This window comes from Lontra canadensis, unplaced genomic scaffold (genome assembly GCF_010015895.1).
Source record: "Lontra canadensis isolate GAN:19392208 unplaced genomic scaffold, GSC_riverotter_1.0 scaffold91, whole genome shotgun sequence".
NCBI classification, from domain to species: Eukaryota; Metazoa; Chordata; class Mammalia; order Carnivora; family Mustelidae; genus Lontra; species Lontra canadensis.
The window spans coordinates 3,751,560-3,779,519 of NW_022631085.1; the positions used below are offsets into that span (position 1 = coordinate 3,751,560).

At 55.4% G+C, this 27,960-nt stretch overlaps 2 protein-coding genes across 7 annotated transcripts in view; one reads left to right on the forward strand and one right to left on the reverse strand.

Annotated features, from left to right (window-relative positions):
* PDXDC1 (pyridoxal dependent decarboxylase domain containing 1) overlaps positions 1–13,453 on the forward strand; it is a 51,490-nt gene extending 38,037 nt beyond the window's left edge. For 4 of the 5 annotated variants that reach the window (XM_032836254.1, XM_032836251.1, XM_032836255.1 and 1 more), the window contains 10 exons: positions 3,271–3,334; positions 6,171–6,259; positions 7,144–7,249; positions 8,682–8,853; positions 9,465–9,583; positions 9,881–10,002; positions 11,187–11,279; positions 11,359–11,455; positions 12,301–12,405; positions 12,801–13,452. In XM_032836254.1, the coding sequence (XP_032692145.1) occupies positions 3,271–3,334; positions 6,171–6,259; positions 7,144–7,249; positions 8,682–8,853; positions 9,465–9,583; positions 9,881–10,002; positions 11,187–11,279; positions 11,359–11,455; positions 12,301–12,405; positions 12,801–13,060 (1,227 nt within the window). In that variant the 3' untranslated portion in view covers positions 13,061–13,452. Of the gene's footprint in view, positions 1–3,270; positions 3,335–6,170; positions 6,260–7,143; positions 7,250–8,681; positions 8,854–9,464; positions 9,584–9,880; positions 10,003–11,186; positions 11,280–11,358; positions 11,456–12,300; positions 12,406–12,800 lie in introns of all 5 variants that reach the window. The other variant, XM_032836252.1, reaches the window with a different exon arrangement.
* A 1,699-nt stretch (positions 13,454–15,152) lies between these two features.
* On the reverse strand, positions 15,153–27,394 carry NTAN1 (N-terminal asparagine amidase). 2 transcript variants are annotated; one of them, XM_032836259.1, is made up of 10 exons: positions 27,237–27,394; positions 21,540–21,642; positions 21,398–21,463; positions 21,025–21,133; positions 19,500–19,573; positions 18,355–18,408; positions 17,803–17,856; positions 16,969–17,066; positions 15,745–15,858; positions 15,153–15,363 (listed from the first exon to the last, which is right to left on the reverse strand). In XM_032836259.1, the coding sequence occupies exons 1-10, from the start codon at positions 27,315–27,317 to the stop codon at positions 15,184–15,186; spliced, it is 933 nt and encodes a 310-aa protein (XP_032692150.1). In that variant the 5' UTR covers positions 27,318–27,394; the 3' UTR covers positions 15,153–15,183. The 2 variants fall into 2 exon arrangements, with proteins under 2 accessions (XP_032692150.1, XP_032692151.1); XM_032836260.1 differs by lacking the exon at positions 21,540–21,642 and having other exon boundaries at positions 27,237–27,344.
* Between the last annotated feature and the right edge of the window lie 566 nt (positions 27,395–27,960).

Consider the following 27,960-nt stretch of genomic DNA (forward strand, 5'->3'; position numbering starts at 1 on the left):
AAGTGTAGGATTTGGCCGGGAGTAGGTATTAAGCACGAATAATAAATTCATTCTGTGAGTTGGTCACAATGGCTGTCCCCTCTTTCCTGGGGAGGAAGCAGGCCCAGAGCAGTTCAGTGACTTGCTCAGGCCACACAGCTAGGACGTGGTGGAGCTCGGATTCACACCACAAGGCCCGTGTTCTTAACCAGGGGGGCGTTCTGTTCCCGGTCCGTTTTCAGGAGAACTTACTGTTTGTCCTGCTTCGGTGACCGGTTACGAAGAGCAGATCAGATAACGTGAGACAAAGCGGGTTGAAGAATGTAAGGCCTCACGAACTACCAGTCATCACTGGATGGTTTTGCTTTGGGTCTTTGGGCGGCGCTGCCAGAGAATCCCAGGCATTGAGTCCTCACCGGGAGTCCCTGTGGCGGAGTGACGCCACTTCTCTCTTCACTGTGGCTGCCTGTCCCAAGTCCCATTGTAGTAGGTGGCTGAGCCAGGACTTGTACCCAGCGTGTCGAAGACGAGCCATGTCTGCAGCACCAAGGCCCCTTGGTGCTCCTTCTCGAAGGCCCCGCGGGCCTCCTCCCCCGGTCAGATGGCTGACCCTTCAGGAGCCGCCCAGTCCCGCAGCACAGCCGCGCTTCCCCCGCCGCCCGGATACCTGGGGCCGCTGCCTGTTCCGCGGGGCGGAGCCCGTCTTCTCAGCAGCGGCGTTGTGGCCACTGTCTGACCAGCTCTGCTGGGTGCGTGGGCTGTGCTCTAAGCTCAGCATTTAGGGGGAAGCTAATGTTTCCCCCTTATCCCTGAAACCTCACAGGGCCCCTGTGTACAGCTGACATTCCTGCTGGCTGTTAAGATCGTCTCTGTCCTTGGGTTCTGCTACTTTGACCGTGGTGGGTCTAATTGAGGATTTTCTAGAACTCCTGCTTGGGACTTGCACTTATTAAACGTGAGGGTTCCTTTTTTCCCTAATCGATTCTGTCAAGTTTGTTTTTTCAACTGTGACCTCTTTCTCCAGTCTTACCTCTGGACCTTGAGTTGGCAGCATACTGAACCTTGTCGCTCCATGATCGTCCGTCCCTCTGACACGTCCCATCACTGCCTCTTTGCTGCTGCCTCGTGAGTTTCTCCAGGCCTTTCTTTGCTCCTGAGTGGCCTCTCATCTGCGTCAGCCATTCACTTTGTGTTTCAGTGACTTTTTCTTCCTTCCAACATGTTCTTTTTAGTTCTTGCTCAAGTTGATGCCTCATTTTTGGTCTTTTTTTTTTTTTTTTTTTAATTGCTCCTGGTCTCCATTTCTCTGTAAGCATGGTGGTTACTGTCTATTTCTGATTGTTGCTTAATCTTGGGTCACCCCTGGATTCACACGGACTTCTGCTCCGTGTGTGTGTGTGTGGTAACTTGTCATTGTCAGCTAGATATTTTTGTGTGTGTGACTGGTCCAGGTCCGGGTCCTGCCAGGTCCACAGCTTTAGGACTCTCACGCCACTTAGGACATCAAGCCCAGTGCGATGTGCACCTGATGCTTTGGTCTCTTGTGAGAGAATTTTCTCTCCCTTTGCAGACAGAGCCTCAGGCAGGGGGAAGCTCTCTTGCTGACCAGCGGGTGGAGTTTTTCCTCTCAGGACCGTCCTTCGAGGGTCCATTAGCGCCATCCGCACATGGGCCTGAAGACACTAGATGTGAAAGACAGCTTCCTGTATCTCCTCTCCTTCCTCCAGCCCTGGCTCGGCCGACAATATTCTTTGCTTTCTCTTCTTCCTGGGTTCACTGTTCTTGTGAGCCTAACTGTGGTTTAAAGGTTTTTTTGGGTTATCAGGATATTGAATCCAGCATTTCAGTCTGCCGTGTGCTAGAACCAGAATTCTGTGCACGTAACCCTGGACAGTATTTCTCATGCACTGACATTTGAGACCACCGAGCTCAAAGAAACAAGAAACCAAGGATTGTATTAAACTATATATAGAAGTCTCGGCACTTGAATCGTCCTGCCTTATCCTAAGTGAGGATGGGGGAATGGCTGTAGAAGTTTGCTGCTTTTGTGTCTGTTTCCATCTTGGGTTTGCTCCATTCTATTTAGACATTCAGCCCCTCCAGCTTTGAAAGTATTACTAGATGTATTTACGTGACAGGTAGAGGAGATGACGGGTGAGCACAGGAACCAGCCCGGTCAATTGGTAGGTTGGATACACACTCTGCTTGATCTAAGTCACATCCGTGTGGTCCTTTGAGAGGTTAGTAGAGAAGACCTTGGGCCAGCTCCTCCCTGGCTTTGCATGTTAGCATTTCTACCATGGAGAGTCTTGGAAGATAGGTTGGGGGATCTTTTTGTTGTTGTTTTAAAGATTTTATTTGAGAAACCATGAGCAGAAGGGGGGCAGAGGGAGAGGGAGAAGCAGGCTCCCCGCTGAGCAGTGAGCCCAAGGCGGGGCACAGTCCCTGGACCCTGAGATCATGACTTGAGCCAAAGGCAGATGCTTAACTGACTGAGCCACCCAGGCACCCTGGAAAATAGGAAGTAGGTTTTATGTCTAGAATTGTTGAATGCTCAAAGATGTTCTGTCCCTGTGTGCCATCGTCTGTCAAGGGGCGTTGCTGTTCCCTTTGTATCCTGACCCTCTGATGGAGCTGATGGCGAGCTGTGTGTGTGCAATGATGGACATGAACTCCATGCTGGCTTATCTTAATGCAGTGAATGCTTTTGTCTGTAATGAAATCTATTGATGAAGTTAGTCATCTGACCCCTGTCCCGAATATAAGGACCACTTCAGTGTTGGAGAAGATACGAAGCTATAGCTCTGGACTGTGTTTATCTTCTTGCCGGGGAGACTTACATCCTGTTCTGAGAGTGTTACAATGTGAGAATATTTTGTCTGTGAATATAAAAAGTTGCAGTCAGTCCTGCTTGAGTTAGCGTTAATTTCTAGATTCTTGAAAGCTTCAGCTGTCCCAACACTGATTCTGGTTATACTTTTTCCTTGCCTCCTTTGATCTTTAATGGCAGGCTTACGTTCAGGAGTGGTGCAGTTTCCTCCTGCTTTAATTTCAGCGCACCAGTGTCAAGATGTCACAGTGCAGGAGAGCCTTCTCGAGCCAGCTGAGAATTACTTATGAGAATTTTACTAAACCCTTGATTGTTGTTTCTGTAGCAGCTGAAATTAACCTTTGAGTTTCACATGTTGATTAAGAAAACATGCTATCTGTAGCCTGTTGTTCAAACCCACAGTTTTATTTTGCAGGTGTTGCGATTTAATGTTACTTGGTAATAGCAGATTGATTTTTCAGGTGGAAGATGAGCTCAGTTCTCCAGTTGTGGTGTTCAGGTTTTTCCAGGAATTACCAGGCTCAGGTAAGTGATTCTAAAACGTGTTATTTTTGTATTTGTGTTCAAGGGCTTCGAATTTTAAACCATTACAACGTATATAGATAGTCCAAAATATTTTGACTGCTAAAATCTTCAGTCATTGTTTCAGAAAATGTTAATAATTTTCAGAGGCACCTAATTTTGGCTCAGGTCATGATCCTCACGTTGGGTGTAGAGCCTGCTTAAGATCCTCTCCCTCTCTGTCTGTCGCTCCCCACCCGGCTCTTGCCCGTGTTTGCACTCACTCACTCTGGGGAAACAACGACACAACAACGACGACAACAAAAACAAAAAACCACCTCACAAAAACTCCAGGCCTAAATGCCTTAGCATTTTGCTAATCGTTTCCTATGATCAAAGCAGTGGTTTCCAAATGCTAGTCCCTAGACTAGGACTAGAATGAATGGGTAAGAGTCCCTTGAGAATAGAGATCTGGATACACACTTACATACCGTGAATGTGAGTATCTGAAGTAGGGCCCCCGAATCTCTCGTTTTTTTGTGCTTATCGTGGTTTATTTGTTAAGTACTTTAAAATACAGGGTAAACATACATTAAAGACATGGGCAGAGCCTTTTACGAAGATGGTGCTGAAAGCTAAGAAGGAAGCCCTGCCCCTCCCAAAGCCGAAGCCAAAGCAAAGGCTTTGAAGGCCAAGAAAGCGGTGCTGAAAGGCGTCCACAGTCACAAAAAAAAGAAGATCCGCACATCACCTACGTTCCGACGACCCAAGACTGCGTCTCCGAAGGCAGCCCAAATACTCTTGAAAGAGCTCCCCCAGAAGCAAGCTTGATCACTATGCCATCATCAAGTTCCCCCTGACTACTGAGTCAGCCATGAAGAAAATAGAAGACAACAACACACTTGTGTTCATTGTGGATGTCAAGGCCAACAAGCACCAGATCAAACAGGCTGTGAAGAAGCTCTATGACATTGATGTAGCCAAGGTCAACACCTTAATCAGGCCTGATGGAGAGAAGAAGGCATACGTTCGGCTGGCCCCTGACTATGATGCTTTGGATGTTGCCAACAAAATTGGGATCATCTAAACTGAGTCCAGCTGGCTAAATCTAAATACAGTTTTATCATGATTAAAAAAAAAAAAAAAAACGACATGGGCAGTTGAGATTGGGAATAACATGAGGCTGTATTTAAAGGCTGCCCAAGTGCCACCACCCTAGCACAGGGCACGGTTAGGTGTCCCCTGGACAGCCACAGTACCCGCTGAACTGCTCTCTTACTTCCGTGTACTGCACACACCTCATTCCAGACCATTCTCTGAATGCAGAGTGGGTGGTGATGCATGTGGCAGTCCCGTGGTGCGTGGTCACTGCCCAGACGCTTCAGTATCTTACTGTTTCTGTTGAATTAAGTCCAAGCTCTGTACCTTGTGAGGCCTGTGGGGTCTACCCTTTGCTGTCTCCTTTAGGCCACATCTCGTCTTGATCACTGTGCTTTAGTCAGATTGGTCTTGAGTTTCTAGAACATTCTGTTCTGTTCTAGAGCAAGACCTTTGCAATTGCTGTTCCCTTTGCTTCAAGCACATTGCCCCTCAGTCTTCTGGCTGGCTCCCTGTCTTCATTCAGGTCTCCAGAATGTCCAGCCTCCTCAAAGAGGCCTTCCGTGTCTGTCCTGTCTTAGGTGACTATATCAGAGTCCCTACCTTCTTTCTTCACACCAGCAACAAAATACGTTGATTTCATTTTTTGCTTTATGGTGTTTCTCAATAGACTAGAAACAGTAGGATGACAGAAGCCTTGTCTGCCTTATATCCCACGTGCCCAGCATAGCACCTGGTACGAGCAGGCACCCAGACCATTTAAATGGAAGGATATAATTTTTGTTGTGAGGCCCACTCTGGGCCCTCTGGGGTTCTGTTCTCTGATTTACCTCGCACAGTGGTTGATAAGACTTGGTGATTTAAAGTGTTAGAGTTTCATTTCTTCTCAAGGTTCCTTGAAAGAAGGACTCCTTTCTTTCTTCCATTTTTAATTTTTATTTATTTATTTATTTTTTAAAGATTTTATTTGTTTATTTGACAGAGAGAGCTCACAAGTAGGCAGAGAGGCAGGCAGAGAGAGAGGAGGAAGCAGGCTCCCCGCTGAGCAGAGAGCCCGACGCGGGGCTCGATCCCAGGACCCTGAGATCATGACCTGAGCCGAAGGTGGACACTTAACCGACCGAGCCACCCAGGTGTCCTGAAAGAAAGACTTCTTAAATGAAATTAAGAATTCCATTTGTGAGACTATATTCAAGTATTATATTTTTCATGAGGAAAAAAATGTGGAAGCTTAAAACCCCCAATACACATTTTCAAAAAAGTTTAATTATGGTAAAAAGAAAAGTTTACTATCTTATGTGTACAGTTCATTAGGGTTAAATGTATGCACGTTGTTGTCCAGCAGCTCTCCAGAACATTGACGTCTTAAAAACAAACTCCATACTCATTACACGCTAACTCCCCATTTCCGTCCTCCCTCCCAGCCCCTCGCGACCACCATCCACCTTCTGAGTTTGACTCTTGTGGGAACCTCCTATCACTGGAGTGCTACGGCATGAGTCTTTGTAGTAACCGGCTTGTTTCACTTAGTGGAATGTCCTCAAGGGTCATCCCTATTGAGCTTGTGAGAGAACCGAACCTCCTTCCTTTTTGAAGATGACCATGTTTTGTTTACTCATTTATCACGAGCTACACATTTTAGTTCCTGTAATGTTTGCGACTTCTCTCCTGGACTCATGTTGGGAGCTCAGTGAAGTAGGGTTTGAGGGGTGCATATAGAGCTGTGTTTCTAGAAGGTGAATCCCCTGTGTTCTGGTGTCAGATCCAGTGCCCAAAGCCGTCTCTGTGCCCAACATGACACCTTCAGCAGTCGGCCGGGAAAGACACTCCTGTGACGCCCTGAATCGCTGGGTAAGAACCGCGGTCCTGTGCCCTTCCTTCTCCAGCCCAGGTGGGGGCACACGTGCTCATGTCGGGGAAGTCAGACCCCGGAGGGACGCTCCCGTGGAGGCACAGGTCTTCCCACCAGGGCTCTTCGGCCGCTGAGGACGGCTCGACGCCACATGCCAAACGGGGACTGTGGGGCGGCCGCTTGGGTCTTGTGAGCGTCTGTAGCGGTGTCGGAGGGCTCGTGAGCCAGACCCACCCCAGCACCTGGCCATCTGATGGCACAGACCGAGGACATTGTGCTCCTGCTGCCATTCGATGCAGAAATTGAGCTTCCCGGATTTGTGTGTAAAGAATGTTCTGAACAGTGTCAGGGTGTCCACCACAGCCGTGTGGTGTCATGTGGGTCAGGCCCCACCTGGGGGCTTTGATGAGTCGGGATCCATTCACGACAGGCAGAACAGCCATTAGAAACCATGTTGCTGGGTGTTTATGGCAGAAAGGAAATGGTCATCGTAGCTTACATGAAAAGCTGCAGGTTACTGCCCGGTACGTAGAATGTTGTGTTTTATGGCAATGGAAAAAACAGACACCCGGGATGGGTCTATCAGACGTGAGCAGTGGGTGCTTCTCAGTGGTGTGCTGTGGGTAATTTTTATTTTATTCTTTTGGTTTGCCTGTATTTCCTAGATTTTTCTACACTGAAGTTGTATTTTTTAGCAACAAAAAGTGTAGAACTTTTAGTCCGTTTAAATGAAGTGGCCACAAGTATTCAAAGAGAATCAAAAGAATCTGGGGGCCTTGCCCCAGGGAGCCTCCGGGCCTGGGGCTGAGTGGGTGAGGGTAGGTACGGAGACTGGCGGGTCCCTCCCTGGGGGAGCCTCGTCACTGTGCCCTTGTCCCTGCAGCTGGGAGAGCAGCTGAAACAGCTGGTGCCCACGAGCGGCCTCACAGTCATGGACCTGGAAGTGGAGGGCGTGTGCATCCGGTTCAGCCCTTTGATGACCGCGGCAGGTAACGGGCCTCTGTGGGTTGCCCGCGCTGGTTCTGGGAGCGGCGGTGAGCTGAGCGCGCAGTCCGGGCTGTGGCTTTGTTTGCTGTTCTGTGGGGACTCCGCTCTGCCTTCAAAGGGGCTTTTTCTTTGCCTTTGCGCTATGCATAGGTAGATGAGTTTTCCGAGTAACTTCTCAGAAATAGCCTTCTCCAGTCACTTGAGTCTCCCTGTGTTTTGGTGTCTTGGCGCCCTTCGCGGTCTCCTGCGTGGTGCTCAGTCTGCGCCGTGGAGCTGCGGACCCCGGGGCTGCCCTGCCTGCTGAGATGCGGGTCTGTGGGGCGGAGGCCACGGCTGTGTCCCTCAGAGCTCCCCAGGCGGTGTTTGCACAGAGCCGTGGAAGCTGAGGGCCGCTGTCTTAGGTGTCATAGAAAGCGGGACCGCTGCAAGTACGCGGGCTCCCACGATGGACCGTCCTGGGCCCGTCTTGGCCGTTTCACACGTGTGGACACCTCAGCGTGCGGCCTCCCGTCCAGACCCGCTTCCCACTGCCAGATGCCACCCGCCCGGGGGGTGGGGGCGGAGGTGGGGCCGCCTCCTGTCCTGGGACTGAGAAATCGCTGACAGATGCATTAAAAACTGTGATGATGCTGTTTTCTGAGATGATTTAAAAGATTTTCTGAAAATCTTTGATTTTTTTCTTTATCAGATATTTTTAACATTTTTGAAAAGATTCTTGATCTAAAGCCTCAAAGTAGGGGGGTGTGGGCATTTGTCCTGCAAAGAAAAGCCCGCCACGAAGACGGCTGGTGGCCTTGTCTGCCAGGGATTTCTGCACCTGCTGTGTGGGGCCTGCGCCCCAGAGGCTTAGTGTGTAAACCCGGTGGAGCGAGCCGAGGACATCGGGGCAGCACGTATGGAGGCTCAGTGGGATCCCTTGCCCCGTCTGAGTAGCACGTGCTGGGTAGTGATGTCGGGTCCTGCACCCGTGGGGGCGTCAGGCTGTCCCTGGGAGCTGTCGTCAGCCCGCCCTCCTGCCTCCCTGCACACCCCCGCCAGAATCCCTGCCTCCCATGATGCTCGTGTGCAGCAACAGCCATGTGCTTGCCTCGGCTTTTCTAGCGTGTCGTACAGTGTTCGTGACTTGCGCTGAGTCCGTGAGAAGAATCTGATTTCTCTGTCCGAGTGTCACTGTGTGTGGCGCCGGGGCTCATTCTGTCTTCTGGGTAAGAAAGCACGGTGTCCGCACCCGCAGGAGCGGGCTGTGTCCGTTTCCAACGCCCGATCTCTCCAGAGGGGCTTAGTAGCCTTTTTTGTTCCTTTCTTTCTACTGCTTTAGCTCCTGCTAACCAGATGCCCCAGAGCTGCCGAACTCCCGAACAGTGAGAGGGGAGCCCTGCTCTGTAGTCCACCATGTTCTTACACATTTCTTGAGCTCTGTGGGGACGGTTTCAGTTTTAGGCACCCGGGGAGAGGACGTGGATCAGCTCGCGGCCTGCGTCCAGAGCAAGCTGCCGGTCCTGACCTGCACACTGCAGCTGCGGGAGGAGTTCAAGCAGGAGGTGACAGCAACGGCAGGTCTCCTGCACGTCGATGACCCGAACTGGCCTGGAATAGGGGTTGTCAGGTACGTGTTCATCCCGCTCGGCCGTACAGAGACCGCGGGTGCGTCATACTGTGGACTGGCTCTGTATGGGCCCAGCGTACACATCTCTTAGAAGTTCAGTGAGATCCTTTGGGCACTTAGAAAAGCCCAGCGCAGCGGTGGCGTGGCCATCCTTGCCCTCAGTAAAATAGAGATCCCTGTATTTTCTGTGCCAGCTCGCAGGTGACTGGGGGGGGGCACTTAGAAGTGCACAGCTGACTGATGGTTACTCCCATGGGGTACAGGGAGCCACAGATCACTAAGACCAGGGACCAGCTCACCGGCCGAGCATACGTCTCTGCCCTCTGTCGCTTGGTGCGCACGGTTATCCCTTCTGTGGGGAGGGGACACTCCCTGCTTCTGCTACAAATGAGGCTTCCAGACCTGGCCTCTCTTAAGTTTCATGGACTGGAGACTTGGGCCTTCCTTGCCATGTTCTTGACAGTGTCTGACCCTGAGACACTCCGAGGCTCCTCGGCCCATGTGTCTCACCTTCCAGGCAATAGCCAGTAGCTTAGACCACTCGCAGTCCTGTGTGCGAAGAGGCGTCTGACCTTTTAGACTGAAATACTGTTACTTGATATCGTCTGTAGGTATGAACATGCTAATGATGACAAGAGCAGTTTGAAATTAGATCCAGAAGGAGAAAAAATCCATGCTGCACTCCTGAAAAAGTTAAATGAACTGGAATCCGACCTTACATTCAAAATGGGTAACTACTATTTTTATAAGTCAACGCTGAACTTCGGAAGGCCATTTTCTGACTGGTTAAGGGACTTTGGGCTCTGTTTCCTGGGAGGAAATGCTGGTTTAGTTCTTTCTAGGGTGGGCTGGCTCCCTCCCGCTCCCACAGCCTGTCCAGGCATCCCTTGTCCCCGTTAGCACTTTCCTCACCCGGGGAGGGAGGCTCCTTTGTGCCTGGTCGTGCCGTCATACAGGAAACTGGGCCCCGGACGGTCTTGTGACCCAGGACTGGGGAACCGAGTCGGTCGGTTGTTTCTTTCCGCAGGCCCGGAGTACAAAAGCATGAAGAGCTGCATCTACGTTGGCATGGCCAGTGACGATGTGGATATTTCGGAACTGGTAGAGACCATTGCAGTCACAGCCCGAGAAATTGAGGAGAACTCACGGGTCCGTAAGACTAATCTGCGTCTCCTTCCTTTTCTGGGTTTTCTCCAGGCAGCTATCGGAGGTCCCAAAGGAAGCCACTCCCCTCAGAAATACCTGTTTGTTCCTGAAAAGTGTGTGAAGGCTAAGCCTTGCGCCGGGAACCCAGAAGCCCATGGGGACTGGACACAGTCCCTGCCCTGGGTGGACTCACAACTGGGAGGCCGAGAACTGCAAAGCCAGGCGAGGCAGTAAATGCCGTGGGGGAGAAGTTAAGGGTAGCAGAGCGTTCGGAAGACACGGTCACCCCTGCCTGACAGGGTGAGGGGAGACTTCCCGAGTGTAGCTGGTCCTGGAGCTGCATGAGGCACATGTTTCTCACAGCAGAACTTCCTGCCAGTAATAGACCTTCTTTTGGCCAACTGTTAAGGAGACCAGACTGTAGACCTCACGGATGTTCTGCAAACCAGGTACTTGAGTCAGTAGAAATCCCTCAGAAGCAGAGAAAAGGAACTAAGGCAAGATGGCTCTGAGGAAACCAAAGCATGTGAGCGGGTCACTGCTACTAGGGAGGGGAGAGGAGGCTGCCTGTGAGCTGAGGAGCCGGCTCTCTTCAGTCTCAGGCAGACTTCCTCAAGGTTTTTCTAGACTCACTCTGTCACTTCCAATTCCGTTCCATGAGTGCTGAGCCGCTTGTCTGTTTTCTGGTGGGGGGGACACAGATCACATTTCTCTTGTCCCTTCCCTGACAGATGAGGCTGGTCACCGAGGTGTGTCTTAACTTATCCAGGCATTTCATCCTCTTCTGTTTAATTTACTATTTTACTTTCTATCCTGACACTTAAAAGTGCAAGATTTCATTTACTACTACACTTCTGAAAAATGTCGCCTGTGCTGTGGTAGTAGTTCTAGGTCTCAGGCAAGCTTAGACAGCTGGAGACTGGGTGGCTCAGTTGGCTGGTGTCTCACTCTTGATTTCGGCTCAGGTCATGATCTCAGGGTCATGGGATCAAGCCCCACATTGGGCTCTGGGCTAAGCACAAAGTCTGCTTGGGATTCTCTCTCCCTCTGCTCCTCCCCACACTTGTGTGCATGCGTGCACACACACACACACACACACACACACACACTCTCTCTCTCTCTTTCTCTCTCTAAACAAAATCTTCAGAAATCTTGGACAAGTAAAGTCTTTCTTGGTCCTAACACAGCTTCTAGAAAACATGACAGAGGTGGTTCGAAAAGGGATCCAGGAAGCCCAGGTTCAGCTGCAGAAGGCAAACGAGGAGCGGCTTCTGGAAGAGGTGAGCGCGAGGCAGACCTCCCAGCTGCCGCCGCACCGGGGCCGGCAGGACGGTGAGCAGCAGTGGGTGTGTTTTGCAGGGGGTGCTGCGGCAGATCCCCGTCGTGGGGTCCGTGCTCAACTGGTTTTCTCCGGTACAAGCTTCACAGAAGGGAAGAACCTTTAACTTAACAGCAGGTAGGACTGACCAACATCATCCCAGGTCTCACTGATTTTGCGAGTTTTATCCTGGTTCCTGGGATGCCCCACTCGAGCGGAGGAGCCCAGTGCGCACACAGCCCGTGCCAGGAACCGGTCCCAGAAGCTGGGACGCATCTGCCCTGGGGACACTACGGTGTTGTCTTCCTCTCCGGCCCCCTGGCTGTGGCGACATGAGAGCAGACCCCCACCATCCCGTGGGAACTGCTTCCCCGGCCCGTCACGTCGTCCCCGCAGCGTCCTTTGCTCGGCGCTCAGCCGAGTGCTTCCCGCAGTCTGTGCGCGCTTGGCCCCAGCTCCTCAAGGGAGACGAGAAGGTCGCAGTCCAGAGCTCGGGCCGGCTTACTTCACAGCCGGCGGCCAGAAAGTAGTAGCAGTTGCCGGGAAGGATGTCCCGCTGTCGCTCTCTTCCTTTCCTGTACTGCTGGGGGAACAGTACGCTCAGCCTGGGGTCCCTCCCTCGGAAATGACGGCGCCCGCCGTGTCCTCGGGCCATAATCTGATTGACACGCCAGGCCTCCGCCATCAGCAAGGCGTCTGTTCCTTGTGGCCAGAGCACCTTCCCCATGCGCACGTCGACTCCCAGGCATGCTCGTGCCACCCTGCTGGCCGAGGACCGTCCCAGGGGGGCGGGATCCCCGGGGAGGTTTAGGGTGGGGACCCCTCCCCCTCCTGCGGGGCTTTCTCCAGGTCCCAGTGCGTTTCCAGAGGCCCAAAGGCTCTGCTGGTCTGAGTGAGGCTGAAGGGCCGGAGGAAGCTTCTCGGGGAACGAGGCTGCCTGGGTTAGCTCCCCGGGTGGCAGGCGCTTACTGCTCTCTCGGCAGGCTCCCTAGAGTCCACGGAACACACCTATGTCTACAAGGTCCAAGGCACGGGTGTCACACCCCCGCAGACCCCCTCGGGCACGCGCACGAAGCAGAGACTTCCAGGTACGGGACGTCTCCCGGGGGCGTATGAACCCCGAGAACTGGCGGTTCCTCTGGGGAACGTAGACCTTCCCGTCCTGGGGCTTTTCCTGCTCCCTGCGTCCTTCTGTTGTCTCGGCACTTTCACCCGAAGTCCTGTTCCTCTTAAGACTCGCTTCATCTTAACCTCGGCAGTTGCTTGGAGCTTTAACTTGGAGAATCTGCAGCGCTCCACGGGGCGTTAGGGCCCCGCGAGCTGGCATCCCGTCTAGCCTGGTGTCGACCGGCCTCAGCCGCGCCGGCTTCCTGCCCGTGCTCCTTCCTCACCTCCTCCCTCGGGGGCGTCCGAGCTGGGGATCGCAGGGCTGCTCTGGGAGCACGCCGGCAGCTTTCAGCACGGTCCGTGCCTCTTTCTCTAGGCCAGAAGCCTTTCAGGAGGTCCCTGAGAGGTTCCGACGCTCTGAGCGAGACCAGCTCGGTCAGCCACAGTGAGGACCTGGAGAAGGTGGAGCAGTTGAGCGGCGGCCCCGAGCCCGACGCCCCGGAGCCCGGAGGCCCCGAGCCCCCTCCCGGCACTCGCGCCCCGCCGGACGCCGAGCAGACGGGCGCCCTCCGCAGCGGGGCCCAGCGCCCGGAAGACGACCGTCCGCAGGTAGAAGAACCGGAGAGCTTAAGATAAAAGTCAGTGTTGTGCTTGGAGACTGTAGTATCGTTTCAGGGAAGAAGTTGTTCTACTGACAGTGTGAACCGTGCCACGTGCTAATGCGAGAGAAAGGACTGTTTTTGTGCGGAACTGGCATTTTTGCACACATCCGTGCCTGAAAGCCAGACTTTTTAGAAGGGCAGTTGATGGTCTCATTCCATGGGTCTGTGGAGCAACTCCTGTCGTTTCGGTCTGCCCCGCTGTAGTTCACACCGGTTTCCCCCGTTACATAAACACGTTGATTCACAACACTTAAGAGCTCAAGAGCCCGCCTCTTGGAACACTCGCGCTCACCTTTCTAGATCCAAGTGTAAGACGCCGTATGCGGTTACGTGTAACTCTCCACTGAGGCCGCTTTCGTTAGAGCCGCTGGGCTTGCGCCGCCCCCGGGAACAGCGGGCGGGGCGGGCGCTCGGTTTGGTGGGGCTGCAGCGCTCCGCGGGCATGGATTCGGCTCGAAGGAGACAGGGATTCAGTGGGATGGTGAGCGAGCCCCAGCCCGGGCCTCCCGTGCCCGCTGCTGCTCCCCCGGGGCTGTGGGGGCCGGGAGCCCCCCCCCCCCCCCCCCCGCCGCAGGTCATTTCTCCCTTTATGTACTATTTGTAAACACATTAAAGGACTATCTATGAAGAGTAACTGTAAAACTCTTGACCATATATATGTATATTTTTAAATATGGGTAAAGCTTTTAAATTGGCACACAGGTGTAGGCTGTGCTCATTTCTATGTTTAATATCTGAAAACCTGATAGAGATGCTCCTCTTAACCAATGTGAACTAAGTTCCAATTCTAGAACAAGTAGATCTTTGACCCGGTTGACATGGGAGCTTCTCCCCACTAGCAACTCACCTCTTTGGGCCCAACTCAGAAACAAGAACCAGTGACGTCCCTTCGCTCGGGCTGGTCAAGCCAGACCACTGCGGAAATAACTAGAAGTAAGCCCTTGATTACTGCCCGTTTCTACTTCTCCAGAATTACCGTGTCTCTTCATTTATCCTAGGTAATGGCCCCTGTGCCTTTAGTGCAGCCAAGTCAAGCTATGGCCGCCTCAAGGTAGTGGGGATTCACACTGGGTTTGTAGACTGTCCTGTTGGAAGCCTTAGTTACACCATATTAAGCCTATAATTAGACTCTGATTGGATGTGATCTCTGACATTTGGCACTTGTCAACATGTAATTTTCTTTTTCTTTTTTTTTTGGTGCAGATGATTAAAGTCTTCCCTGTTTATTTGGTGCAATGAAGTATAGCAGATAAAATGGGGAAAGGGGAAATTATCACCTTTAACAAGATTAATTTTTAAATGTTTTTATATATATTTGGAATTGTTAAATTGGTTTTGCTGAAACAACTTCACCCTTAAGACACTATTTGAATGTTGGTTTCAATAAAGGTTCTTGAAATTGTTACCAGTGAGTTCAGTTTCTACACAGTAATTGATCAGACCTCGTGACTGCCTTTTCAGAAGCATAAAGGTCTCTACAGGTATGACTGGCATAGATCACAGTTGGGGCATTTTAATGACCTTACACCTGACAGAACAGACTTCAGTGGCTTTGTGCAGCTCTCATTAAATACAATCTCCTAGGAGATTATTTTGATTATATTGCAGAGCAGACTGACCAGATTCTGACGCTAGCATTCATCAAGAAGTATGATACCAGCTTTGAAAATGATGCTTCTAAAACATTTTGGGGGCCAAAAAACCCCTCTGTGAGATGCATCAATTTTCAGAGAATTTTAGTGCATTTTAAATACTGTTTTTTAAACAAACTTACCGGTTTTCCATTACTCCCTGACGTAGCAGAATGAGGAGCACTCACCGCGTATCTGAGACGGCTGCTTATAGAGTCACGAGGCAGGCGGCTCCTCCGGTGCCCTTGTTACCAAAAAGGAGAGGCTGGAGGTCAGCTTCCGAGAAGCAGAAAGTAAACCCTGTAACAAATGCCTTTGCCAAAATAAGATTTTATTTTGAAAGTCATTTGAAGGACAGTAAGGAGGGAGACCTAGGCCTCGGCAGATGGAGACTCTGATGCCCGTTCTCTGCAGGCCCCGCGGCGGCCCTCAGGCCGGCAACATGCTTGCTTTGGTGATCTCGTGTTCAGCTTCCGGGAGAAGAGATCTTTTCCCACAAGCCACCTTCATTCTTTTTGTAGAGCAGAGCCTTGTTTCCAGGAAACAGTGCGCTGGTGGGAGATGGGTGTTTTTTTAAAAACATCAAGGTAGACCTAATATGTTCCACAAAGTGGGGCGGCTCAGCCAGAGGCGAAGTGGAAAGGTTCTGGAAAGAGAAGATTCAGCGTATGAGACAGAGGAACAACCTGGCTGTTACCTTTCCTGATAGAGCCGTCGCAGTATCTCCGTGTTCTTCAACCCGGACCTGGACACTCAGGTCACCCAGCATTGAGCCGCTGCAGAGTGACCAGGCGGGAGGGGCCCCGCGCCAACGGGGCAAGGAGGTTGGCTGCATCCTCCTCCCGACCCATGGGCATGCCGCGGGGACCCGACGTCCCCGCTGACCTAGAAGTGAGCGGGGTCTGCCGACGGCGGCCTACAGGTAACTACCGCCCACCGCGAGCCGAGCAGCTCTGCTCTAAGCACCTTTTCTCTTACAGATGAAGAAACCAGCGTGCAGAGATTTACCCAACCCGGAAATGTTCACCTCCAGGATCTGCTTGTCGTCTTGCTGCAGCCAGAAGTCCACGTGCGGGAAGGGCACCCAGGAGTACGGCCCCAGACGCAGGTGTTCAGTCTCTGCGTCGTAGATGCTAATCATCTAAAACGACCATTTCAGGGGCAGAACGTGAGGCGAGCTCCCCGCTTCTCAGAGCCCGCCAGTGAAGCCGGCCCAGGGTAGGCCCGCAGCCGCGCCTTTACCCGGAGGACAAGCTTCTCGAGAGTGTCTCACGGAAGCTGCTCCGGCCCTGGGTGAGTCACAAGCGGTATCGCCTCAGTCCCGACGACAGTCCTCCAGGAAGACCGCGTTTTTCCCACTTGGGGGGAAAACCTGAGGCCCGGAGGGACAGGCACTTGGGCCCGCGGCGGCCCACGGCCCTGCGGGGAGCAGCGGCCGACCCGGCCACGCAGAAGCCGCCCGCCGCCCGATCGCAGGCAGCGAGAGCGCCGCGGGCAAGTGCGCGTCCGCCGGCCGTCGGGCTCTGCGACTGGACTGGGTGGCGGCCTTAGCGGACCAGGCCATGGCGCCGCGGGACAGAGCGCAGGACTCGTCTCCCCGCTGCGTGCGCTGAACCCACACGCGGCCCAGGACGACGTCCACACCCCGTCAGCGGGCACGTCCCTTCGCGGCTGTGACTGTGGCGGCTGGTCTCGCCCCGGGAAGGGGCCGGAGAACCCTTCAGGCATTTTTAAATGACATGTAAGGCTTGGGTGGTTCTTTTTCCTTCAAAATGAAGGTATTAGTATTAAAAAGCATCCTTGGCGATCAGACTTGTGGAAAGTGACCCGATGACTCTTGGGGGCGAATCCACGTGTTGCGGCAGATCGCCCTTCTGGGACGCGGCCCACGTGCGTGTGGCCGCCGAGGTGCAGAGGCCGAGACCTCTCCCCGCTGTCTGGCTCTGCTTTCCTCGTGAGTCGCGTGTAGGCCAACGGTGCACCAACAAAAAGGGGTTCGTTCTCTGCACTGGATGCTGGGAGCGCACGTTACCTCCCTGTACCCCTTCAGGGCCGAGCGCCTACAACCTAAAACCATTCCTTACTCTTCTGTGTTGTGTGTGGAGGGGAGAGAGGTGACCCCTGATCATTCCATAGCTTTAAAGAAACTCCTATAAAACGTTCACTTCTAAGGTCTATAAAACTTGAGGCTTTGGAGTGCGATGCCCTTTTCTCCCCAAACCCCTTAACACAAAGATGATTTCACACTCACTGGTCCTCCTGTTAAAGCCCGGGCAGCCCGCAGCGCCTCCTCCGGACCCCGGTCTGGGAAGGACGCTCGGTAAATCTCCGCGGTCTTAATGTTGACAGCTGCGGGGGACAGAGGACATTTTCTTTGACTTAAGACGCAAATGGAAAGTTCGCGTGATCTTACATTTCTACCACATGTAACAAAGTGCGGAGTCTCCCCGAGAGAGAGGAGAGTCCTCTTGTTCCATTTCCGCTGTGAGGTGTCTCCAGCGTCCCCCTTTGCGGAGGGGGACACCGCGGCCTTCCAGCCGAGCCCACCGCATGCACCCCTGGGGCCTGGGCCAGCCGAGGGGACACTCTGCTCCCAACCCAGGGTGGCTGCACGGCACCCCCAGCAGCCTGCCATTCCTCCCGGCGGGCACGTGGCCGACCCCCCTGCTTGGCCCGGGGCACAAGTGTGGCCTGGGATCATGGCCAGATCCGGTGTTTGTGATCTGGCTTCTCTGGAGCCGAGAGAGCTTTACACCTTCCTTAGGAGCAACTTCGTTCACAACCAGACCTTACGAGGTTGCTTGTGGGTAAGGAGATGCAAAGGCCCCAGCTGCTTGGAGCCCCGTTACCACTGCCACCGGGTCTGCCTCCCACCGGCTCCCTTGTTTGTCCTTCATGGCCTCAGAGTGTGGACATTCTTGGTTTCATAGACAGAGGTCAGAGAAGGCACGCTCCTTGCCCGGGACCCCCCCATTGGGCCCACAGAGGAGCCAGGACAGGAACCTAACAGTGCCCCAGCAGGCTCACCACGTGGTCCCTTCAGCACGGGACCGGCCTCTGACCCTCGGTGAAACATGCTACTTACCGATGCCATAAATGATTGGGAAGTGGTTTTCATTTTCTTCCCGGTCATTTAATTCTAACAACAACAAAAAAAGTTCAAGATTTAATGTCTAAGAAATACTCAACAGTTGCTTTCATGTTCCATAATCAAAGCCAAGAAGGAGCCCAACCACAGAAAGGGGAAAAAAAAGCAGAACATGCAAGGCACTGTTTCCCTGTGTCCCTGCCAAGTCCCCAAGCGGTGGGGCTGGGGTCCACAAGCCCCGTCCCGAGCTGGATCCTCCCGGCCCACCACATCCTCAGCGTCCGCCGCGCGTGGTGGCTGCTCCTTCCCAGGAGCTGGGGAAGCCTCTGAAAAGCCCCAGGAAGGAGAGGGGAGTGGCACTGAAGGTGGGGGTCAGGGTAAGGAGGGTCTGCGTCAGGAGGCGGCGCTGGGGGTGGTCATGGCCGCAGAGGACACCAGTGGGGCACACGTCAGCCACGCGCTGCCGGACTACACCCATGACCGAGGTGCTCGTGCAGAGTCTTACTTTAGGGGGAAGGCACCAGTCTCGGGGAGGATGGCAGAACTCACCTGTCACACACAACGTCACTAAGTGAATGTCCTCCTCTTGTCTGTCAAATTCACCTACAACGAGAGTTCTCAGTTAGCAGCACACAGGCTGAGCGAGGTGGGACAGGGCCGGGGGGACAGCAGCACCGAGCCATGCCTGTCCAACCTTCGGCCACAACCTGGCCCGTCTGCAGAGGCCAGATTCCCGCGGACTGACGCCACGGCACCCCACCTGCCAAGTGACAGGCCCGTTCCCAGCCTCGGGCCCAAAGGAAACCGACCGGGCCATCCCCTCTTCTCTCCCTGGTGAGGGCAGTGAGGGGACCACTGACTTGTAAGCTCTTTACTATTAAGTAAACTCTGTCCTGATCAACAGTCATAAAAAGGTTTATCACTGTAAAACATAAATAAAAGGAAAATATAGGCAAGTGTAAGGAGTACGTGGGTTATTAACGGCCACAATCCCAGTGCGTGCCTTTCCTTACCGCCTGTGCCCTGCTGAGCCCACACCAGGGGGTGAGGGACTGGGAGCAACTTTGTGTCCCGACTGTATGCATCTGCCTGCCACGTAATCCTGAGTCTTGCTTAGTGGCTCCTTAACTATTTACTCGTGGACATTTAACTGCTTCCTAACGTAAAGAACGTTCTTACTGCCCATCTTTAGGCCTAAAGCTCTAGGCACAACTCAGATGATTTTCTTAGAGTCCCAGGTGGGAATTACTGGGTCCAAGGATGTGAAACCTTCAGACTGAAGCCCCAGGGCCAGGTCGCTTCGCCGGCAGCTCGTAGCAGCGTCTCGTCCCCTGCGTGTGAGCACGGGGACAGAGCGGGGCTTTTTCTCATGTGACTTTAGTAGGACTACAATGGCATCGTTGGTTTTAATATTCTGCAGATTAAGATGGACGTTCCTGCCCAGAGCGGGGTTCTGTCTTCACAGTTCAGTGCCGACTATTTCGCACGGTGCCGACTGCTGGTGCCCGGGAAATCTCGGCCCCGGCCCCTCCGCCCCTGAAAACTTAGCTCTGTTCTGCACGAGTCCCGGCAGGGCCATGCCCGGGGCTCCAAGCTGTGGGGACCCCCCGGAGGTGTGGCACGAATGAGGACTTCACCCAAGCTACAGTGGGTGCAGACTTTGATCAGAGCTGGGGAGAAAGAGGGGCACTTACTAAGAAGCTGATGAGTAAGTTTTTGTGACAACTGCCTGTCGTCACTGAAGCCTCCCACGAGGTGCACCTCCAGCCTGGCAAAGAGACGGGACGGTGGTCAGAGGCCCGCACGACAGCCACGGGGGCCCTGGGTGTGCTTGGGATCTCAGCTCTCCGCGTCCACGAAGCCTCGCTCTACAGCAGTGCTTCCTCCGGGCCGCGTCGGGGCCGTGGCGCAGGGAGGACACGTCTGGGCGGCACTGGGGGAAACGGGTGTGGCTGCCAGGGCTGCACGAGCCTCTGGGGACCCCGCCCAGGGGCCCTGATGGCCGAGGGGAGCTGCGTCTGCACGCAAGACGCCCAGCTCTGCAGGGACAGGACTACCTCACACTTTCACCCACCCAGCGCCGGGTGCTTCCAGAAACCTCTTAAGGCATCTCAGCCTGAGAGGGTGCGGGGCTGGGGAGGGGAGGCGGCAGCCGCTGCGGGGACGGTGGGGGGCCCCCTCGCCGCACTATGTCCCGTCCACCTCACCCGGAAGGAGGGAATATCACTTCCATTTCCAGAAGGAAACAGGGTCTGTTCCTAAAGCCACGCGTACCCAGTACACCAGCTTTTCCAAGCTGGGGACACTGTGCCACTTCCTCGGGGTGACCCTCCCTAGGACGGTCCCCGCGCACACGAGCACGGCAGAGCCCCGAGAAGCCCCGCGGCTGGAAACGCCCAGCTCCGCTGCTGGACCCCGTGTTCCCTGCCCTCGTCTGCTAATGTGTCTGCAGCCGGGGACAGTGAGGGACAGCGCTTTCCAGGACCAACTTCCTGAGGAAGGAACCTGAACTGGCCACATCGCCAGCACGAGGACAAGCATCAAGGGGCCCCAACAAACGTGAGCCAGTGAGAGGAGCCGTGATGGCCACGGGGCTGGCTCGGGGGTTCCGGGTTCGCCTGCCGGGGTACCCTGCCGCACCCCTGCCAGCGCGCAGACGTTGGTTCCAGAACCGCACAAGGATGCCTCCCACCGGCGGCGCCCGGGGCCCAGGGAAAAACTCAGGCCAAGCTTCCCTGCCTGGGCGGCCTCCAGCCCTTCCCGGCGCGCACCATCCCGTGGGGCTCCCTGCGGCCCCCCTGCCTTAGCACGTGAGCGCCCGGGGCAGCTTCTGTCTCCCGTGGTTGCAGCTGCGGCCTGGGGACCTGGGACGGGTCTGGCTGGGAGCAAGTCCCCGCCAAGTGGCTGCCAGGAGAGCGAACGAACGACTGACTGAACCCAGGGAGACGGCATCCGGGGTCTAACAGCGACGTCCGACAGGTGAACCTCTACAAGCACACGAGTGAGGAGACGCTGGAGGTTCCAAGTCAGACCGCCGGGACCATCAGCCTGTACCCGTCACCCACAACCACCGACGACGGCCCGGCGCCATGCCAGCTGCGCTCCCCTGGAGCAAGCCGGCCGTGGCCGTGGCCGTGACCTCCCGCGCGGCCGCCTCGGCCGGCCCCTCCACACCACGGCAGCTCCCGACGGCGCGGGACGGACGGGCGTGGAGCTCACCTTCCACACTGGGCGTGGTCGGAGAAGGACTTGATGGAGCTCATGATCAAGGGCACCTCCGCTCTGGTGTCCGAGCCATCGCAGTGGGTCAAGCAGGTGGCCCCGTTACCTGGAGAGGAGGAACGTCTCGTTATTCCAGTGAGAACCCGGGACGCACGGCGCACCCCTCCGGGTAGCCTGGACAGAGGAGGAACAGCAACACCTGTGCCGCCCGCCAAGCCTCCTGACCGGGCCCGGGAGACGCCGTGTAGACCCGGGAGAAGGGGGGCGTGACCGGGCCTCGGAGGGGACCCGAGAACACTCGGGCACGGGCTCTGATGGCCCCGCGCGGGCGGCCGCTTTCAGCAACGGTTCCCTTCGCGTCTCGCCCTACCTGTGTGCCTCAGGACCACAATGTGACAAGTGGTGGCATCATCAGAACCCAGGATGGAGATGGAGCCTGCTTGAAAAAGAAAGAAAATAAAATATCCAGTAGCCTTGGGGGGTAGCGCCCAATTCACGGCTTCCTAACCTACCATCCTTTGGGGAGGTCACGGCCAGCTCTCTTTGCTGAACATACAGAAGGCCCCGGGGTCCCACCTGTTGAACAGACTGACCTCTGAGAAGTCTGGCTCTTTCCTGTTTAATTAAGAAAGAAAATAAAATAAAATCGTGATGGCAATTAGTAGGGCTGAGTACCCAGCGAGGGCTGGCAGGGCTCGGCGCGTGAGCACCACGGGGCCGTGGCGGCTGTTGCAGGGGACCAGGCGGAGGAACGGTGCGGTTCTGGGCTTTGATGACCTACAATACGAGACCTAACTCAGGAGCAAGAGACTGCCCAGCTCTGCCGCGGGGCAGGGAATCGGGGTGTCCAGGCGAGCGCCCCAGCCGGCTCTGCAGCCACAGCCCTTGTGGGAGGGAGGCTAGGACTGTCCCCGTCCCCCGTCTGGCCCTCCCACTGTGGGACCCCCGCACTGAGTATGCACCCCAAACACGCACTGCCCCACGCGGCTCACGACAGCCGGGTGGCCAGCAACGCCGGGGACTACAGAGGAAGGTGGCTCGGCGATGTACACGGACAACAGGCAAATGTATCAAAAAAACAAACAAAAAAAAAAACACAAAAAAAACCCAAAACATAAAAGCTCTTAAGTGTGCCGGTTCTACGGCAGGGCTCAGGGGCCGCTACACCCGGGAAGCTCAGCTCTGCAGATGCTCTCGGGTGGGGTCCCAACCGGCGCAGAAAACCAGAAATGAGCGGCCGAAAGTACGCCACCCCATGGAAAGGCCGGGGTACCATTAGGTGTCAGGACTTCCTCTCCTTGAACATGAGCCTGAATTCTTCCATGGACCGTGCGTGCAAGTGCAGGATCCCAGACGGCGCGCCCAAAGGGAACCTATCCCCAGGATGGCAGTTACACTGGAGTTCGGGTTTCAAAACTCTTATTAGACTCCAAGCCTAAAAAAACATTTAAAAAAAAATAGTAATAAGGGGCACCGGGGGGCTCAGTCGTTAAGCATTTGCCTTCGGCTCAGGTCATGATCTCAGGGTCCTGGGATGGAGCCCCGTGTCAGCCCCTGCTTCTCCCCCTCCCACTCCTCCTGCTTGTGTTCTTTCTCTGTCTCTCTCTGTAAAATGAATAAAATCTTAAAAAAAAAAAAGTAATTTAAAAAAACCCACAGGCCTTCAATTCTTAATGAAAACTGAAGGTTTTCAAAGACATCAGGTGGATATACAACTGCAATCATTGTAGGATACACGGGCTGTGTCCTTACTTCCTTCTTACTCGAGACAAGCAAGAGAGAGAACAAATTCCTATCCCAGCGGGCAGACAGGGGCGCGTGCAGCGTGGGGCCTGGAACAGAGCCTTCGGGTCTCACAGGCTTGTCTCCTGGCTGGGGCTCACCCGGGCTGGTGCTTGCAGACTTCGTAAAACACAAGATGTAAAAACAGATTAACTCACTCACTAACCACGATCAGCTGGATTAGTTACACCTTGTTCTCTTTTGGCAAACTCGCATTAAGTGGAAGCAAGGCAGCCGTGAGCATGACAGCGGCTCCTCCGTGGAACCAACCAGAAGGAGCCCAGAACCTGCCGAGAGGAACCAGTGGGACTCGCCATCCTGACGCCTAGGGCGCCTTCTCACCTTCAGGGAGAGCAACAGCTGGAAGAACGCAGCGTTTCCTCTCCATTATTCCTTGCACACATACCTCTGGCTTTATTGTTTCGGGGCTGGGGGAAGGAGGGTGAAGGCCACTTTCATGAGGGGTCACCGCCCGAAAGCAAAGCCGAGACCAGAAATCACATCGTCCCAGCCCCCCACCTCTCCCCGCCAGGCTCCTCTTCCCCCAACAGACAGGAGCATAAACTCATTATCAGAAGAGACGATGCCAAGTCCCCTGGGAGGCTCCGTCATTAAGCCTCTGCCTTCGGCTCAGGTCTCTATCCCAGAGTCCTGGGATCGAGTCCCGCGTCGGGCTCCTTTCTTAGCGGGGAGCCTGCTTCTCCCTCTCCCTCTGCCTGCCACCGCCCTGCCTACTTGTCTCTCTGTCAAATAAATAAAATCCTTAAAAAGAAAAAAAAAAAAAAAAAAGATGAAGAAGAAATGATGCCACAAAGCGAAAAGAACATGTTGTCTTGGTTTCCCAATTTTAAGAAATAAAAAAAAGTTTAGCCACACGTCCCCACTGTGGGAAAACACCGACAGCTCCTTGGTGAACTCCCATCCCGTCCCGAAATAAAGGAGCCCCGTCCTCTCGACCTCTGACGTTCTCTGGACACTCAGATCCCTACGGAGCCCCCCGTCCGGCAGCCTCTCATTTCCCAACTCCTCTGCCTTCGCGCCGCTCGCTGAAGCCAGGGCTCAGCAAACTTTTCTCTGAAAAGGGCCCGAGAGGAACTATTTTGGGCTCTGCTGGTGCGGTCTCGTCTTGCAAGCACCAGGCTCTGCCGTGAAGCCCAAGAGCAGCAGAGACAACATGTAAACAACCGGACAGGCGCCGTGAACCCAGAAGATTCTACTGATGGATAACACCGCAATCTGAATTAACTTGTCATTTCACATGTCACGAAATACGCCTCTTTGGATTTCCACCCCGCCCCCACCACCATTTAAAAATGTAGAAGCCACTCGTGGCTCACGGGCTGTGCAGAGACAGCATCGGGCCGGGGGCTGCAGTTTGCAGACCCCGGTCCTGGCCAGTCACAGAATGACCAAGTGACCCCTTATCCCTCCTCCTGGAGTCTGTCCACTCTTCCTGCAAATTCTCCTGCCCTGGGGAAAAGGGAATGACTCCGTCTGCTCCTTAGCCTGCGTGAGGATTAACTAGGGGGCTGTCCCCATGCCCTCCTGTTTCCCTGACCCCGAGGTCCCCCTCGCCACCCACACTACCCTCCCCGATGGTGTCCCTGCATCAGTTCTAAACATGGCTCTGTCACACCCCTTTCCTGCTCGGAAACCCTTCGAGTCCAGCCATTTCAAGGGTGGGAATCATTACAGGGGCTGACGAAGACTGAGCTCTGGGAATGTTGGTAATGCAGGAGATTTAGAAACCTCCTGCGTGCAGAGAAGCAGGAACTAAGTTACGGTGCGTTCATGTCATGGAATCCTATGGCACCACACTTAGCAAGGTGCTGGGGGGACTGGTTACGGAGCCCCAGTGGGGGACTGGGTAAAAGCAAAGACTCGAAGAGCGCACCCCCCCGAAGGAATGTTCTGGGGTGCGGACCATGACCTAGACCCGCCCTGCCTCACGAGTAGCCACCAGCCACACCCGGCTGTCGAGCACCTGAAACATGGCCAGTGTGACTGAGGAACTGAGCTTTCCATTGTCTTACAGGGTAATGGCACCTAAGTAGCCCCAAATAGTGGGGAGAGTCGGGGTCCACACTGAGCAGAGCCGCGTTAGAGCCAAAGGCAGGCCACCAGGGTCCCCACGCCGGCTTCGCAACTTCCAGGACGCGGGACTCTGGGCAACTCACTCCACCTGTCTGTGCCTCCAAGGGCTCATCTCTCAAATGGGCTCATCTCTTAAAACAGGCCTAGCGAGAGCACCTGCTTCCGCAGGTGAGGCCCAGTCCCCGGCGTTCCAGGAACGGGGGCGGCAGCTGCTCTGTGCCGGGCCTGGCTAGGGACCGGCTTCTAACTGCCACTGCGGCACAGGCCACATCATTCCGTGAAAAAGACACATCACCGACCAGAGTATGTAGTTTGCGCTCACTTTCAGAAGTACATCACTCGTATATAAAGAAAACCCTCTGTCGAGAAGGGTACCAAGACGTCCGGAGTGGTTGTGGTCCTCTTGACGTTTATATGTTCTGACAAAGGGGACAGGCTACTTGTTACAGAAAACCTAATGAAAGCTTTCATCTCCCCCCACTGCTTATTCTTTGAAAGATCCTCCGAAACCCCTCTGACCCGAGGCCGCCCACCTCCCTGGGTCTCTATCTTCTACTCTTCTCCGATCACACCCTCTGCCCAGGCCAGTCCACCCGCCCTCTCGGGAAGCTTGCCCTCCTGCGCACGCAGCTCAGCTAGAATGCCCTCACCCTCCTCCCCCTGCTCGATCTCTCCCCTGCGTCCATCCTTCTTCCCTAAGACTGCTGCAAAGGCGGGTGACACCCCCAGTTTCCTGGAATGCGCGCTGCCGCCGCCCCCTACACAGGCCGGCCCGACTCCCCACCGGGCCTGCCGCTTGGGACTCTCATCTTTCTGACCTTTTATCACAGAAATTCTCAGAGAAACATAAAAATAGTGTCACCTGAATTCTGCAGGCAGCTGAGAGATGCTCCCCTTAGTGAATCCTACTCTGACTTCATTGGTTAACGAGGTAACAGCGATGCAGCCCCAGGAAAACGCTTAGCACAGGGCCCGGTGTCCGCTCGGACCCCGGCAGATGCTGGCTAACATCACAGCTGTTTTCTTGACCTGCAGGCTGGGAATCACGGAGTGTTCCCTTTCCCCTGCTACTCCCCATCCTTCGGGTCATTCTCAGGGGTCCCTCTGTTCATTCATGGATATAACAAGTAATTACAAAGTGCAGATTCGTGACCAGAGACTGCCCTAGGCTCGGAGGACACGGAGCAGTAACAGACACGCACTGTTCAGGAAGCCCACTTTCGGGGGCGGGGGATGGGGGGGCAGGTCGACACAAGTATGCAGACAAAATAATTCCAAAGTGTGCAACGGAGAACATGAAACCCCAAGACGACCTTCCGCGAGCCCCCGGGCTGTGTCAAGCTGCCGTGCCTCCCCTCTGAGGGAAAACGGGCATTCTTCCCGTAGGCACTTAGCAGCCCAGGGCGTCCGAGCCATTCTGTGATTAAAGACCAGCCCCTCTAACTCGGCTGGGAAGCATTCGGCCCTGATCGTAGGACACACGCGCACACGGTGCCCGACAGACATCAGCAGCTCAGGACGAACGAACTGACTCCAGTCCACGAGCTGACGGATTTCCCCGCAACCGGATCTGGGCCCGTTTCTTTTTTACATTAAGAACCACTTTCTCTGCCTAAGCGTGGACTGAGGGTTCAGAGAGAACTATTTGAGGACAAAAGCAGGAAGACGAAACAAAACCTAACCCTTCCATCAGGGCGTGGTCCTCAACTAGGCTCAGCTGGGGGAAAAGCAGGGCCCTTTCTTCTGGCTAAAAATACCCGGGGCCCTAAGCCTCGGGGTGGAGGGGGTAGAGGGTGGAGGGGGTGGAGGGGGTAGAGGGGGGGGGGGGGGTGGGGAAAAGCCGGGGGGAGCGGCCGGATGCCCCCGGCCGCAGCCCCGCCGGGAGGAGCCGCTCCCCGCGGGGCGCGGTCCCCCGCGACTGCCGGCGCGCAGGGGCGCTGCTCGGTTGGCCTCAACCCGCCAAGCCCGGCTGGGGGTGGGGACCGGCCTGCCCCGGGTCGCGGAGTCCCCGGGCGCCCTCCGACCGGCGTGCTGTGCGACCTCGGGCAAGTCGCCTAACCTCTCTGGGCCGCCGGCCCCTCGTCCGGCCTCGGCGGATGCCCTCGAACGTCCCAGGGAGGGGCAAGCCGCACAGACGCCCCGAGCCAGGGCAGAGAGTCGCTGCCGGCGGCCGGGGCTCCCGACGTGCCGCCGGCCGCTCCGCTGCGCCAAGTTTAAACTCTGCCTCCGGGAGCGCGGCTGGAGGCGGCGGGGCGAGGGGGGTCGGGCCCGCCCGCCAGGGTCCCTCGGGCCCGCCTCGAAGCCTCCCTCCCCTCAGCCCGGGCCCCGCTCACCTCCAGAGGCGGGTGGGCTCGCACGAGGTCCCCGGCGGACTGCGGCAGCCGCACTCGCCGCCCTTCGACGAGCAGCGGCATCGCGGAGGCGGCCTCCCCGGCAGGCCCAGGGAGGCGGCGGCCTCCCCAGCCCCGGGCCGCCCGCGGCCCCCGCCCCCGGGCCGCCCCGCCGCGCCCCGCCCCGCCCCCCGCGGGCGCCGCCGGGAACTGGAGTCCCACGGGGCAGGGGGCGGTGCATCCCGGAGCGGCTGGGGAAACCGAGGGCGGGGCCGCACTGCCCTGTGGGAGATGTAGTCCAAACGGGAGGGGGCGGCCCGCGACCGGCCCCCTCCGCAGGGGGCGCTGGGAAATGTAGTCCCGAAAGCGTGGACGTCCAGGAAAGGCGGGGCCTCAGCTCCTGGTGCCCTGCTCCGCGGGGTTCGAGGGTCAGCCAGCCTGGCCGGAGTGTGGGTTCCGGGATCTGACCGTCTCGAGTCAAGATCACGGCTCTACTACTTCTTGTATTGACCTTGAGCAGGTTATCTGAGTGGCGGAAACTGCTGTGCTCCTCAACAGGATTGTGTTCAATCAACAATGAACGTTGAACTGAGAAAATAGAGCCGAAACCCGGCTAGCCCCACACATGCAGAAACCCTCAGGAACACTTGCTGCTTGGCGTCCAGGAGGCACGCACTGATAGGCTCAGAGCCCTGGGAATGAAGATCAAGATATCATCCAGTCCCTA

Excerpts from the sequence above, each read along its gene's own strand:
- NTAN1 (XM_032836259.1), bottom strand. The coding sequence starts at position 27,317 with ATGCCGCTGCTCGTCGAAGGGCGGCGAGTGCGGCTGCCGCAGTCCGCC. Across the intron at positions 18,409-19,499 it reads ACTTACTCATCAGCTTCTTA|GTGAATTTGACAGACAAGAG; the intron begins GTAAGTGCCCCT and ends CTCTCGTTGTAG. Across the intron at positions 15,364-15,744 it reads ACGACAAGCAGATCCTGGAG|AACCTTTCCACTTCGCCTCT; the intron begins GTGAACATTTCC and ends TTCTCTTTCCAG.